This window comes from Alexandromys fortis, unplaced genomic scaffold, assembly GCF_014885135.2.
Source record: "Alexandromys fortis isolate MF-2015 unplaced genomic scaffold, M_Fortis_MF-2015_v1.1 scaffold_50, whole genome shotgun sequence".
Lineage (NCBI taxonomy): Eukaryota > Metazoa > Chordata > Mammalia > Rodentia > Cricetidae > Alexandromys > Alexandromys fortis.
This window is the reverse complement of record NW_026067932.1, coordinates 6,655,343-6,668,533: the sequence shown is the minus strand read 5'-3', so window position 1 is coordinate 6,668,533 and position 13,191 is coordinate 6,655,343. Positions and strand designations below refer to the sequence as shown.

General features: G+C 40.8%; 1 protein-coding gene across 4 annotated transcripts in view; it reads left to right on the top strand.

Moving 5' to 3' along the window:
* The window catches only part of Bltp3b (bridge-like lipid transfer protein family member 3B), a 68,875-nt gene that overhangs the window by 18,723 nt on the left and 36,961 nt on the right, over nt 1–13,191 (top strand). For all 4 annotated transcript variants that reach the window (XM_050145586.1, XM_050145587.1, XM_050145584.1 and 1 more), the window contains 2 exons: nt 10,805–10,967; nt 12,130–12,168. In XM_050145586.1, coding sequence (XP_050001543.1) covers nt 10,805–10,967; nt 12,130–12,168 — 202 coding nt within the window. The remainder of the gene's footprint in view (nt 1–10,804; nt 10,968–12,129; nt 12,169–13,191) is intronic.

Here is a 13,191-nt window from a genome sequence, read left to right as displayed (position 1 = left end):
ATAAAGGAGCTAAAAGTATACAATGGAAGAAAGAAAGCATCTTCAACAAATGGTGCTGGCACAACTGGATGTCAACCTGTAGAAGAATGAAAATAGACCCATATCTATCACCATGCACAAAACTCAAGTCCAAATGGATCAAAGACCTCAATATCAGTCTGAACACACTGAACCTGATAGAAGAGAAAGTGGGAAATACCCTACAACAGATGGGCACAGGCGATCGCTTCCTATGTATAACCCCAGCAGCACAGACATTAAGGGCAACAGTTTTATTTTCTGTGTGGCTAAACTTAATCATTTTTCAGTGCAGCGGTTATTTGCCTTTTCCACGTAAAACCTTTAACAGTTTGTAAGAGTATGGATGCCATCTAAGAACTGCCATTTGGACACTTACGAGAAAAAAGTATTTAAACAGTTTAACATGTATTGTTAGATTGTCTGTCAAACATGGGCTTCCACGCTGTACCATGGAACACAGTGACAGGCAAGTGTTTGTTTGAAATTACAGCTCTTATTTGATAGCATATTTTCCAGATGTAGAACACGCTCTTTAGAAGACTAGTGCAGGTGTGTGACTAAGAACACACACAGCAGTCAGAAGCATGCCTTGTGAGTGCTGAGTGTTTAAGAAGATCCACCTGCCTCTGCCTCCCTAGTGCTGAGGATAAAGGCATGCACCACCACTGCCTTCTAATATTCTTTTTAGTGCTAAAAATTTAGGTTATACATTCATACATTATATTTAAATAAATATGGTTATTTATTTATTCGCAAGTAACAGTCTTATGTTGCTTTGGCAAATAAGCAACTATATGACATTGGAAGTTTGTTTTGTGTTCTTATTTTTATTTTTTATTACTTTTTATTCATTTTTGTGTTGGGGCATTGTGTGCTCGTGGAGATGAGAGACAACTTGTGGGGGTCAGTTCTCTTCTTTTACCTTGTGGGTCCCATGTAGGCATAATTAAGGAGGCCCATGAGAGGGGAACACTCACAGTAAGAAAGCCGTTGCATTCCTCTGCTCTGTGAGCGCTGCAAGTTGTGAACAGAACTCCCACCACCAACCGATAGAGAAAAGTAGTGGGCACGATTCCTGTCTGTGCTTAGAGTATCTCAGACTTGGGCTGCTATCCAAAAGGCTATTGGCTCAATGAATTCCCCCAACATTCCAGGGATGGGACTCAAGGTGTCAAGTGTAGGGGCAGGCACCTTTGCCCACTGAGCTCTCTCACGAGCCCGTCTCATGGTTTGAGAATAAGTCTTCCTGTCTGGACTGTCTCTGTGTTCATCATCTGCACCTTCACTGTTCACGTGCTGAGGTTACAGGCATGTGCCACCTGGAGAGCTTTGTTTCTGTGATGAAACTGTAAAACCAAGTTGATGAAAATGGGCATAAATATGGTTAAAATTTACAGTGTATAATATCAGATATAAAATGTGTGGCTTCTGAGCTACAGTGCTCAGAATCACCTACCCGAGGAGATGTCGTTCTCGTGTCCTTTACCCTGAGGAGGCTGAGGCATCCGCAGGTAGGAAGGGGTCTTACTGCAGTGTCTTTATGATGTGCTCCCTTAACCCAATGGTTGATCTTCGTTTATGTAAAACTTTCCCTTGTTTCCTCTGCATCATCATGTACTGCAGTGTTTTAGGCATAATTAGATGATAATAATTATGTATTGATTATAAAATGTAATTTAAATAAAATTCATTTGCTTGTAACTTTTATTGCTGACGATTTCATATTTTGTTACTAAGCTAGTAAATTTGTTTTCATGTATTATGTGTGATTAAAGAAGATACTTGTTGAAATAGAAGCTATTTTTGAGTATTTTTAAAGTTTCTATATTAAAAACATGCTAGACAGGCGGGACGCAGCTCAGCAGTTAAAAACACTTCTTACTCTGGCAGGGACCCAGTGCCCTCTTCTGTCTTTTTTTTTTTTTTTTTTTTTTTTTTGGCTTTTGACTTTTCAAGACAGGTTTTCTCTGGAGCTTTGGAGCTTGTCTTATAACTCGCTGTGTAGACCAGGCTGGTCTTGAACTCACAAAGATTCGCCTGTCTCTGCCTCCTGTGTGCTGGGATTCAAGGTGTGCACCACCATCGCCCGACACCCTCTTCTGTCTCAGCAGGCATCAGGCACTGATTTGATACACAGATATTTATGTTAGCAAAACACTCATGCATGTAAAAAATAAATAAATCTTTAAAAAATATGATAGCCAATAAAATACACACATTTGTATTAACATGTGTCTGTTATAGCCAGAAGAGGAGTTGGATTCCCCTGAGCTAGTGTTACAGACAGTTTGAACTGTTGTGTGGGAACAGAGCCTAGGTCGTCTGCAAGAGCAGCCAATGCTCTTAATCACTGAGCCATCTCTTCAGCCTGGCCATACAGTTTCAAGATAAGACCCTTTACACGACATAATGTTGACATAATATTGAAATTTTGGTCTGTATTTGGAGTTTTTCTAGGTAATTATTGGGGTTGGAGAGAGTGGTTACAGCACTCATTTAGCATAAGTGAGGGACTGGGCTATGGCCCCAATACTGAGAAAAAAGGGACAGAAAGGAAGGAAGGAGGGAGGGAGGGAAGAAAAGAAGGAAGGAAGGAAAGGAAATGAGGAAGAGTTTTGTTGATTTTATCTTTACTGTGTGGTGTGGCTCCCTTCTGTGTGGCCATTCCTGCTTTGACTATTGGCAGTTTCCAGGCAGTTCCCCCTTTCTTATCAGTTGAGTTTCTGGATTCTGTTCTCTCTCTGTCTGTCTTCCAGATAAATATTCACGAGTTTAAGTCATTGGGCTAGGTTTCTTACCCCTTCCCTTTACACTGTAGTTTTAAAATATTTGTGTACCTCAAATATTTAGTGATTATTCAGTAAGCTAAATCAATTTACTTGATTTCAGATTATAATGTATTCTGAGTCAAGTCTAGTACTATAGCCAGAACATTGATACTGTTCATGAGAATTACTACACTATCTGGGAACTTTTTCATTGATAGTGTTCGTGTGAATTGCTACACTATCTGGGAACTCTTCTTGCAATTTGCTACTCTATCTGGGAACTCTTTCATTGATACTGTTTGTGAGAATTACTGAACTCTCTGGGAACTCTTTCATTGATACTGTTCGTGAGAATTACTGCACTCTCTGGAAACTCACTGATACTGTTTGTGAGAATTACTACATTCTCTGGGAACTCTTTCATTGAAACTGTTCATGATAATTACTACATTCTCTGGTAACTTCAAGTGGAAGCTTAGGAAAGAGACTGCAGCAACACTTGGAAAAGCATAGTAGACATGTTGTTCTCATATAGTGATACTTTATTGCAGTGTTTTCCCATGTTCACAAAGGGAAAACACACAATATACACTTAATGAAAGTTTACCTTTCCTCTTCCAGTCTCACAAAAATATGGATGAAAAATCATTTTCTTGTAGCATGATATTAAGTGGTTGGTAAGCATTTGTATGTAAACGCCATATACAAAAAATAAGCCAAATGTATGGATAATAGAAAATATATAGCTTAGACTATACAATGGCTATTAGTCAAAGAAACCAGCTGCCATATAACTGAATGTGACAGTTGTCTGGGAGTCTCCATCTATTGAGAACAGTTTAAAGAATGAGCAATATTAATGTCTTCAAGCTTAGCTTCAGAGCTCGGTAGTTTTAAATTCCCTTTGGGCAAGTGGGAACTCCTGACATTCTCTGGTTCAGACTGCATTGGTAGCAGACGTATAGCCAGTTAAGACAAGGAGTTCTTAACTGTCTAGTACCGGGTGTTTTGTATAGCACCTACCCTTAAGCCGTGCTGACCATCAGTCCAGTTTATTTTCCATTCTACAGGGAGCAAGTGGAGCATCAGCAAGGTGACCCAGTTGTGGCTGACCTGGGGCTCACACCTCTTTCTGTTGCATTGAAGCTCTTGCATAACTTCACCCTTTATTATGAACCAAATTGAGAACAGAATTTGCTTTTATATATTTACATATGTTTAGATCCTTTTCCTCCTTCACCTTTTGTCAGACTTTTTGTGTTCTGATGAAGTTTTTGTCTTTATAAGAGCTATAAATACCCCTTCCAGAACACAAGCATACTGAGAAGTATGAAAATGGAGAGCTAAGCACACCCTCCCCACTCTAGGTTGTCAGAGTGCACACACACAATATATACACATACACACAAACTGATTTTTCTGGGGCTAGGAAGATGGCTCAGTAGTTGAGCTTACTGACTGCTCTTCCAGAGAACCTGAGTTTGATTCCCAACACCCACATGGTGGCTCACAATTACCAGGGGCTCTGACAACCTCCCCAGGTCTCCTTGAATACCAGGCAAACACATGGTACCCATACATGCAGATAAAATACCTATAGAAAATAGTAAAAGAAAACAAAAACCCAGAAAACTACGCTTAAAATGATTTCCGGAGACAGTTCGGCCTGACAGAAAACATGTACAGAGAGTAATCATTCATGTGTGCTGGTGACTCACATACAAAATATTTCTCTCGAATCTCGTCGGCCAGAGACCAGTCAGTGATAAACTCTGAAAGTTGAGCATATGGCATTTTCTTTTTTTTTTATAGAAATAATCCCCCTTTTCTTTTTTAAATTTATTTATTTATTATGTATATAATATTCTTCCTGCATATATGCCTGAAGGCCATAAGAGGGCACCAGACCTCATTACAGATGGTTGTGAGCCACCATGTGGTTGCTGGGAATTGAACTCAGGACCTTTGGAAGAGCAGGCAATGCTCTTAACCGCTGAGCCATCTCTCCAGTCCCGGCATATGGCATTTTCAAAAAGATTTTTATTCATCATGTATGCCGTGTTCTGCCTTCGTGTATGCCCACAGGCCAGAAGAGGGCGCCAGATCGCATTACAGATGGTTGTGAGCCACCATGTGGTTGCTGGGAATCTGAACTCAGGACCTCTGGAAGAGCAGCCAGTGCTCTTAACCGCTGAGCCATCTCTCCAGCCTACGTATGAAAAATTCAACAATATGGGTTTGAACGTGTAGCTCAGTTGCTGTTGGTCTAATGCTTGCCTAGCATGTGTGAAGCCCTGGACCCCATGCCATATAAACTGGACCTACTGATGCTGCCTGGAATCCTAGCATTCAGGAGCATCCGAAATTAAGGTCATGCGTAGCTACGTAAGAGGTTTGAGACCAGTCTGCACTGTATGAGATAGTCTCAAAAAATTAAGTTCACAAGTTTTATAAATTGAGAACATGTTATAGTCTAGAAAAGTGCACCATAAAATGAGTGACAGGAAGCTATTTCTTGGAGGTATTTGCTCTTCCTGTCCAAGGGGAAACGTTTTTGTGTTCCGAAGTGTGAAAAAAGTCCTCTTTGAGTGTGGCAGTGGAAGAGCCTTTTCCTGCCGTCTCTAGGAAGCAGAGCTCTCTGTTGATTTCCTGTCCCTTTAAGACCTGGCATTTCCTCGCTCACCTTTGTGAACACAACTAGGAAAGCTAATAACAGGTTCAGTGTATCTGCTCTTATGTTGAGGTCTTTGATTTATTTGGAGTTGAGTCTTGCACAAGGTGATAAGTGTGGCTCTTTCTTCTACATGCAGACATCCAGTTTGACCAGCACCGTTAGTTGAAGTTTTTTTTTTCCCCCAGTGTTTATTTCTCGCTTCTTTATCATTGTTAAAGCTTGGGAACCAGAGTGCCTGTGTTCAGTTCCTGGCCCTAGCTCTTTGTATGTCTGTGAGCATGTTATTTGAATTTTTTAAAATAAAATATTTTCATTATTGTATATGTATTGATTTTTGCCTACATGTATACTGTGCACCATGTGCATGCCAGGTGCTCCGTGAGGCTGGAAGAAGACATTGGCTTTGGAGGTACAGGTGGTTGTGAATTGCCGTGTGGGTACTGGGCATTGAAGTAGGGTTCTCTGGAAGAGCAACATCAAGCCATCTCTCCAGCCCATTATTTAACATCTTAATGACTCAGTTTCTCCAGTTAAAATTTATTTACTTACTGTGTGCATGCATGCATATGTGCTGTAGAGTGAGTATGGAGGGGAGAGGACAACTTGCAGAATTTGGTTTTCACCTTCCACCATGTAGGTTCTCAGGCTTGGTGCCAAATGCCTTCACCTGCTGATCCTCTTGCCAGCCCAGTTTCCCCACTTTTAGGATGAAGGCTGTAATTATACACACTTCAGAGGGTTATTAACTGAGATGCAGTCTATAAAGTTCTTCAAAACAGCCCTTGACGGAAGTGTCAACTTCTGATAACAGCCTGCCATTGTTACAATACAAACAGTCCGGAAATAGGCGGAAAAGAACAGCTGTCCACTAGGAGAAGTCGGGAGAGTTTCTGAGTTCCACTTGACCTGGACACATTAGCTGGCAGTCTGTCCCTGTGTTGGAGAACCTGACACAGGCTACGTGAGAGGTATTTAGATCACAGTTTTGACCGCTCAGGGTCCACATGGCTCAGGCTTGATCCCTGGCTGCATCGCCAGGTGCAAATGGCAGATAGCAATGGCAGGAGAATATATTGGGAACACACGCATGATATCTTGAACCAGGAGCAAGAGAGACGGGGAGTGAGAAAGAGACAGACTATCATCCCTAAGGACCTAAGAACCGGTCACAGGGTCGTAGGTCAGAGGCCTGACTCAGCCATCATTCCAGGAATTAAAGGAAAAAACAGCGGAGGAAAGGTGGATGGGGCGGGGCTGGAATCAGTGCGCTGTCAGGTAAAGACAAGAGGTCAAGCATTTAGCAGGAAGAACTGGCTCAGGGGTGAGAGGAAGGCATGGATTAAGGAGTCTGTCATGCTGTGGTCTGGCTGGGCCTCATCTCAGGTCTGGATTTTCCAGGTTCTAGAGAAGTCAATAGAGATTGTCACCCCCATTTGGTGGGGGTGGGGTGGGGGGTGAAGGCAGGAGAGGAGAGAGGCAGTCTCACCATGAAGTGGTCTGCCAAAAATTCTGTCCCTGAGTTCTGAGGTGACTGCAAATTATGAACAAAGGCCAGAAGCTTCTAGATGCTGCTCCAGGACAAGTAGAACTTGGGGTAAAAACTAACCTTTGAATGCCTTTTCTTTTTTCTTTCTTTCTTTCTTTTCCTTCCTTCCTTCCTTCCTTCCTTCCTTCCTTCCTTCCTTCCTTCCTTCTTCCTTCCTTCCTTCCTTTCTTTCTTTTTCTTTTTTCTTATTTTTTTGGTGCCCTTAATCTGGAAGTGAGTTGAGATAGGATAAATATATTTAGAGCTAATCAACCTTGTATTACCAGTTTTTATGCAGAGACTCCGTAAATAATTAATTTGCCGGTATGCGATGAGTAGGAATCTCATCTGAAATTCGAAGACAGAGACAGATGTAAAGTGAGGGCCCATTTGTCAGGTTTATCCTGTTTTTTAGCTATCCATTGTGACACTTGCAGGCGTGTGTGTGTGTGTGTGTGCATGCGCATGCATCTAATTAAGCAACTCTAAGTGTGATGCTCCTATTGCCCCCACCTCTTTTGTTGTTGTTGTTGCTTTTTTTTTTTTTTTTTTTTTTTTTTGAGGCAGGGTTTCTCTGTGTAGCTCTGGCTGTCCTGGAACTCACTCTGTAGACCATGCTGGCCTCAAACTCACAGAGATCCACTTGCCTTTTCTTCCAGTGTGCTGAGATAAAGGCATGTGTTACCACAGCCCAGTGTAGGCCCCACCTCTTTAATGTCTCAGTATCACACCAAGCCTTTATAGCACCGAGTTCTTTGGGGAACACCCACCATCCAGACTACAGCACAACACCATGAAAGAGAAGTAGGAGTTTGCTTGGAGGAGGAAGAGTTAGACATTTTGGGACTTTGTGATGGCAGATATGGAAAGAAGAAGGGTAGCCAGGAGGTGGTGAGTGCAAGCCTTTAACCACCTTTAATTCTAGCTCTCGGGAAAAGGGACAGGCCTGGTTTACAGAGTGAGGTTCCAGGACAGCTAGGGCTACACAGGGAAATCCCAAGAATTGTGTTCTTAGAAGCTGCTGTTGGCCAGTCTGGCAAAGCTGCTCCGAAGGACGAGATGTGCTTAGATGTGTATGACAAGCAGGTCTCCGTCCTCATGTCATTGTTCACAGTTGCTGGTTGTTCTTGAGACTAAGTGCTAAATTCTTTTTTTTTTTTAAATGATTTTATTTATTATGTATACAACAGTCTGCCTCCCTGTATGCCTGCAGGCCAGAAGAGGGCGCCAGACCTCATTACAGATGGTTTTGAGCCACCATGTGGTTGCTGGGAATTGAACTCAGAACCTCTGGAAGAACAGTCAGTGCTCTTAACCGCTGAGCCACCTCTCCAGCCCCCTAAGTGCTAAATTCTGAATGTGACATGTAACACATTTATGACAGTGATTAGTGATTTTGGTCTCTGTGAACTTTGACCTTCCTGGCGCTGACAAGCAAATCCCAGGTGTCAGGAACACAGACTCAGAGTACCCCAGATACCATGTTACAACATGGTATAATTTCCTGAAGCTTTTATAGTAAAAAAGCAAAGAAAATCATGAATCAAGACAAATTAAATACATTGGAGACCCTAGGCAGGCAGATTACAGACAGGTGGAGGAAATCTCTGCTGCAGGCCCCAGATAATGTCTGATGACATGCTCAGTCTTTGGGTGGGTGAAATGGAGTGGCCTCTGTCTACGTTCCTGTGGACCTAATAGTTACAGAGCGCTAAGTGAAGCAGAGGTGGGCCATGAATGGATATGTAGGAGACTTGACGAGCCCGAGGTAATCTTGCTCCAGCTGTACCATTCCAGGTCTCCACAGTCACAGGCTTTAAAAACATTTTATTACTCCTATTGCATATGATGCAGGTGCATGCGTGAGAGGCACACTCGAGCCACTGTGCAGATATGAAAGTCGGAGGACAGTGTTGTGGAGTCCTTGCCTGCCTCCTGTGTGGGCCCCAGTGACTGAACCCAAGTCATCAGGCTTGGTGGGACGTGCCCTTAGCTACTGAGCCATCTTGCAGGCCTAGTAATTCACTTTTAAAGTGTAACCGGGTAAAATTAGAAATTTTCATTTGGGAGAGGGGCTTGTTTTCAGGTTTCAGTAATGTACCTGAAAGTATTGGAAAATACATTTATAGTTTACTATTACTGTTATTATTATTGTTTGTGATATTAAGCATGTAAGTTCAAGTTTCTCATTCTGTGTGGCACACAGGGTAAAATCTTTTAAAAATATTTTACCTTAGGGTCTAGAGCAGTGGTTCTCAACCTGTGGGTTGTGATTCCTTTGGAGGTTGCATATCAGATATCCTGCATATCAGATATTTACATTATGATTCATAACAGTAGCAAAATTAAAGTTATGAAGTAGTAATGAAAAGGATTTTACGGTTGGGGTGATCAACACAGCACGAGGAACTGTATTAAAGGTCACAGCATTAGAAAGGTTGAGAACCGTTGCTCGTGGGAGATGGCTTAGCTGCTAAGAGTCCTTGTTCCTCTTCCTAAAGACACTAGATCAGTTCTAGCACCCACACTGGGCAGCTCACAACTGTCTGTAACTCCATCTACAAGGGATCTGATGCCTTTTTCTTGGCTTGGCAGGCGCATGCGCACATTATTCACACACACATACATACACACACACAGACAGACACATATTTTTTTAAAAAAGACTTTATTTAATTTATATATGTATATTTGTGTATGTGATGGGATCTGAAGCCACTCCTCCTGATAGAGCAGTATGTGCTCTTAGTCACTGAGCCGTTATCCTTTCTCTCCTCTTCTGTGTAAACTCTTGTAACACATTCACTGTTAAATGAATTTGTTTCTAATTAGAAACACCAAGAAAATGCTTTGTTGAATTATGTTAAGCAATATGTTTATGTTAAAAAGCAGAAATGAAATTAAAATGAAAATAGGAGCGGTCTTCTAAGATAGCCCCTAATAGAGGCCTCCTTATAAAAACTCGATTGTAAAGCTACATTGGACAAATCAGCATCGAGCTACATCCCAGCCCTTAAATCTTTAAAGACTGCTTCTTAGAAAAAGATGGTAGAGAGTCTTAATTACAATTCAAGGATTATTGAGGTATTTTACATTTCAGTTTTCCGAATTCCCGGAGCTAAACCTATAGAGAGGTAACTCAGAGCCTAAATAATTGAGCTTTAAAAACTTACCCAGAGGACAATCAACTCCTAGATGGAACTGTGTACTTTCCTTCTTCCTCAGAAACTTTAAGAACACTATGTATGTGCCAGAATTTATTTCTGAAATAGTTTGGGTTGGGTTCTAATGCTGGGAGTAGCCAGGTGAGCCTAAGAAGAATATCATGTGTGCCCTTTGGCCGTTGTTCTTAGGATGCTGACTGACATCTGATGCCTTGTCAGCTTCTGTTAGAGCCCCCGTGATTCCCTTACCTTCTTGTGCCGTGGTTAATAGCACAGTATTGTCTCTCCTCTGTGACGGAGCCTACAGTGAACCAAACTTGGCAGGGAATGGGTCAGAGTACCTGGAAAACGGCAGTATATTCTTGCTGCGTCTCTGTCCAGTTTGACAGGAAGTAACAACCAGACTTCAGCTGTTTATGGGAACATGACCTTCCAGTCTGTGCCCCTAAGTTGTAGACTCAATATTAGAGCGCTATGGCATGAGAGTCCAACACAACAACGGAAGACAGTGGACATGGATAAAGTAAATCCCATCACTGTGATCTTCTGGTGGTTAGTGTTGCCATCCCATTTTAAAGTTCTGTCTTTGCTAGGATGACTCTTGGGTACAAACACTGACACTAGAATAAATATAACTTCTGTTCTCTTTCAGATTTACCAAAAACTTATCTCCTGACAAGATCAACCTAAGCACCCTGAAAGGAGAAGGCGAGCTGAAGAACCTGGAGCTGGACGAGGAGGTGCTCCAGAACATGCTGGATCTGCCCACGTGGTTGGCCATCAACAAAGTGTTTTGTAACAAAGCATCCATCAGGGTAAGGCTTGGGTGTCCCAGCAGACTTCTCAAGCTGTCAGTCTCTGTTCTCTGTCCTTTAACCTAAATCCTCAGCTTCACATCATCCCACGAAGAAGCATTTTATTCCTACAGCTTACATAGAAAATACCTGCATAAAAAAATTCCAAAAGAAAAACCCCAGAAAATAGCTGCATAAATGATTATCCATCCTTTATGAGTGGAATTGGGGTGATGTATTAATAACTTACATTTACATTTTTTCAAAACTATTTTATTGAAATTTTAATCAAATTAATTTGTTATAAATTAGGTACTTCACTTTGGCATATATTCAGTGATCATCTCCCCGCTTCCCTTAGGACTGACTTATTGTCAATTGCAATGACTTAAATTTATAGTTCTTTATTTTAAAGGTAAGAATTGCCCGTTGTTACTGTAGACATCGTGCTCTCTCTCTCTCTCTCTCTCTCTCTCGTGCTGTTTACAGTTTCATTCCTTTCATCTGTTTCTTTGTAATTCTGTGAATTTTAAGGGTTTCTATTTACTATGTCGTTGTTAACATTGTTCTTACCAGTCTGCTGATTTTTGTTTCTAATCTTAGGTCAGTTCATGTAGCTTCTTGCCGTTAGATACCAGCCAGGCTTAGATTGAGAGGTTGCTCAGGAGAGGCAGTGCCTGCTACTGCTTTGTTTTTATAGAAATTAAGTTTGCGTTTCCTTTGGGAAAGGGTTCTGCATCCCTTGGTACTTAGCATTATAATGACCCAGACATGAACAGAACTGTGACTGGGTGTATTTGAACATTGTCCCTTTGTTGTTGTCGTCGGCATTTCCACCAATAAATTTATTTTGAATAGCTGCAAAAATACTGGCTGGAATTCTAAAGTTAAACAAATTAACAAACAGAATAGTGATTATGCTTTACTGAGAATTCTTAAATTGTGTAATTAAGATGTATATTAAGGACTGTTAAAAACATGCAAGTTACCTTATTTAGATAACTTAAATGATTTTCTTATGTAACATAGATACCCTGATTTCAATAGTATGAATAATTTTCAGTCTGAGAGAGATGGATAATGTAACTTGCTTCCTGTCTTTTTATATACAGAGATGTCTGTTGAATAGTATTTCATATTAATTTTTAATAATTCATTTTAAAGAAAAACATTTTACTTGTAGATTCCATGGACAAAACTGAAAACACATCCCATCTGTTTGGTGAGTAGAGAAACTGTCTCAAAATAATCATTTGCACATGTACATTTATTATATAAATATTAATGTTTTGTTTCTTGGACTTTTTATTAACTTCTGCTTTATTTTTATTGGACTTGTTTTTTTCTGCTGTTATATGAGAAGCTTAAACTTTAAATTAAAAGGAATTTTAAAGTTTTTATTTCTAGAACCTTACTTATATCCAGTTGGCATATTGTATCTTTTAATTCTTCGCTGCCATATTTTAGAACTGCTTCACTAACTTTCGACCCCGACTTTCTGTGTTTCTGCTCTCCTTGGTCTAATGAGTTTAGTCATGTGTTCTGTAACGAACTTCACTTTTTCACGAAAATTGAATAAAATAAATCATTTAAGCCTTTTTAAAAATATTTTCTTCATTGATTCTTTGGGAGTTTCGTATCATGCATCCTAATTCTGCTTGCCTCTCATTCTCTCTATATCCTCCTCTCAACCCTGCAGTGCCCTCCCCAAAGAAAGTTAAAAAAAAAAAAAAGCAAAGCAAAACAAAGCAAGCAAACAAAAACAAGAAAGCAAAACAAAAAAACTTCTTTGCTTCCCCATTTTTCTCGCCTCTCCGAGACTTCTACCTTAGTCCTTGTGGCATTGGGAGTGAGCAGACCCTTTTGTCCAGTCAGCTTTACTAGCAAATATTCATTGCAACAAGTCTTATTTTATCATTTGTGTGTCTGCACACGCATGCACTTGTGTGTGCATAAGTGCCATGGCGGGCATGTGAAAGTTAAGGACAACTGGCAGGAGCTGGTTCCACCTTTTGCTGCATGCAACCGTGCCTTGTCACCGGCCTGGGTTCTTTACTGATGGAGTCATTCTTTCTGTAATTTTGCGGTGGTGTTCTAGACTGAGCTCATGTACTTGAACACGTTAATTCTTACATTACATTTAGCTTCATTCCATAAATATTCTTTATAATTTTTTTCTTTTTTTTCTTTTTGGCTTTTTTAGATAGGGCTTCTCTGTTTAGCTCTGGCTGTTCCTGGAACTCTC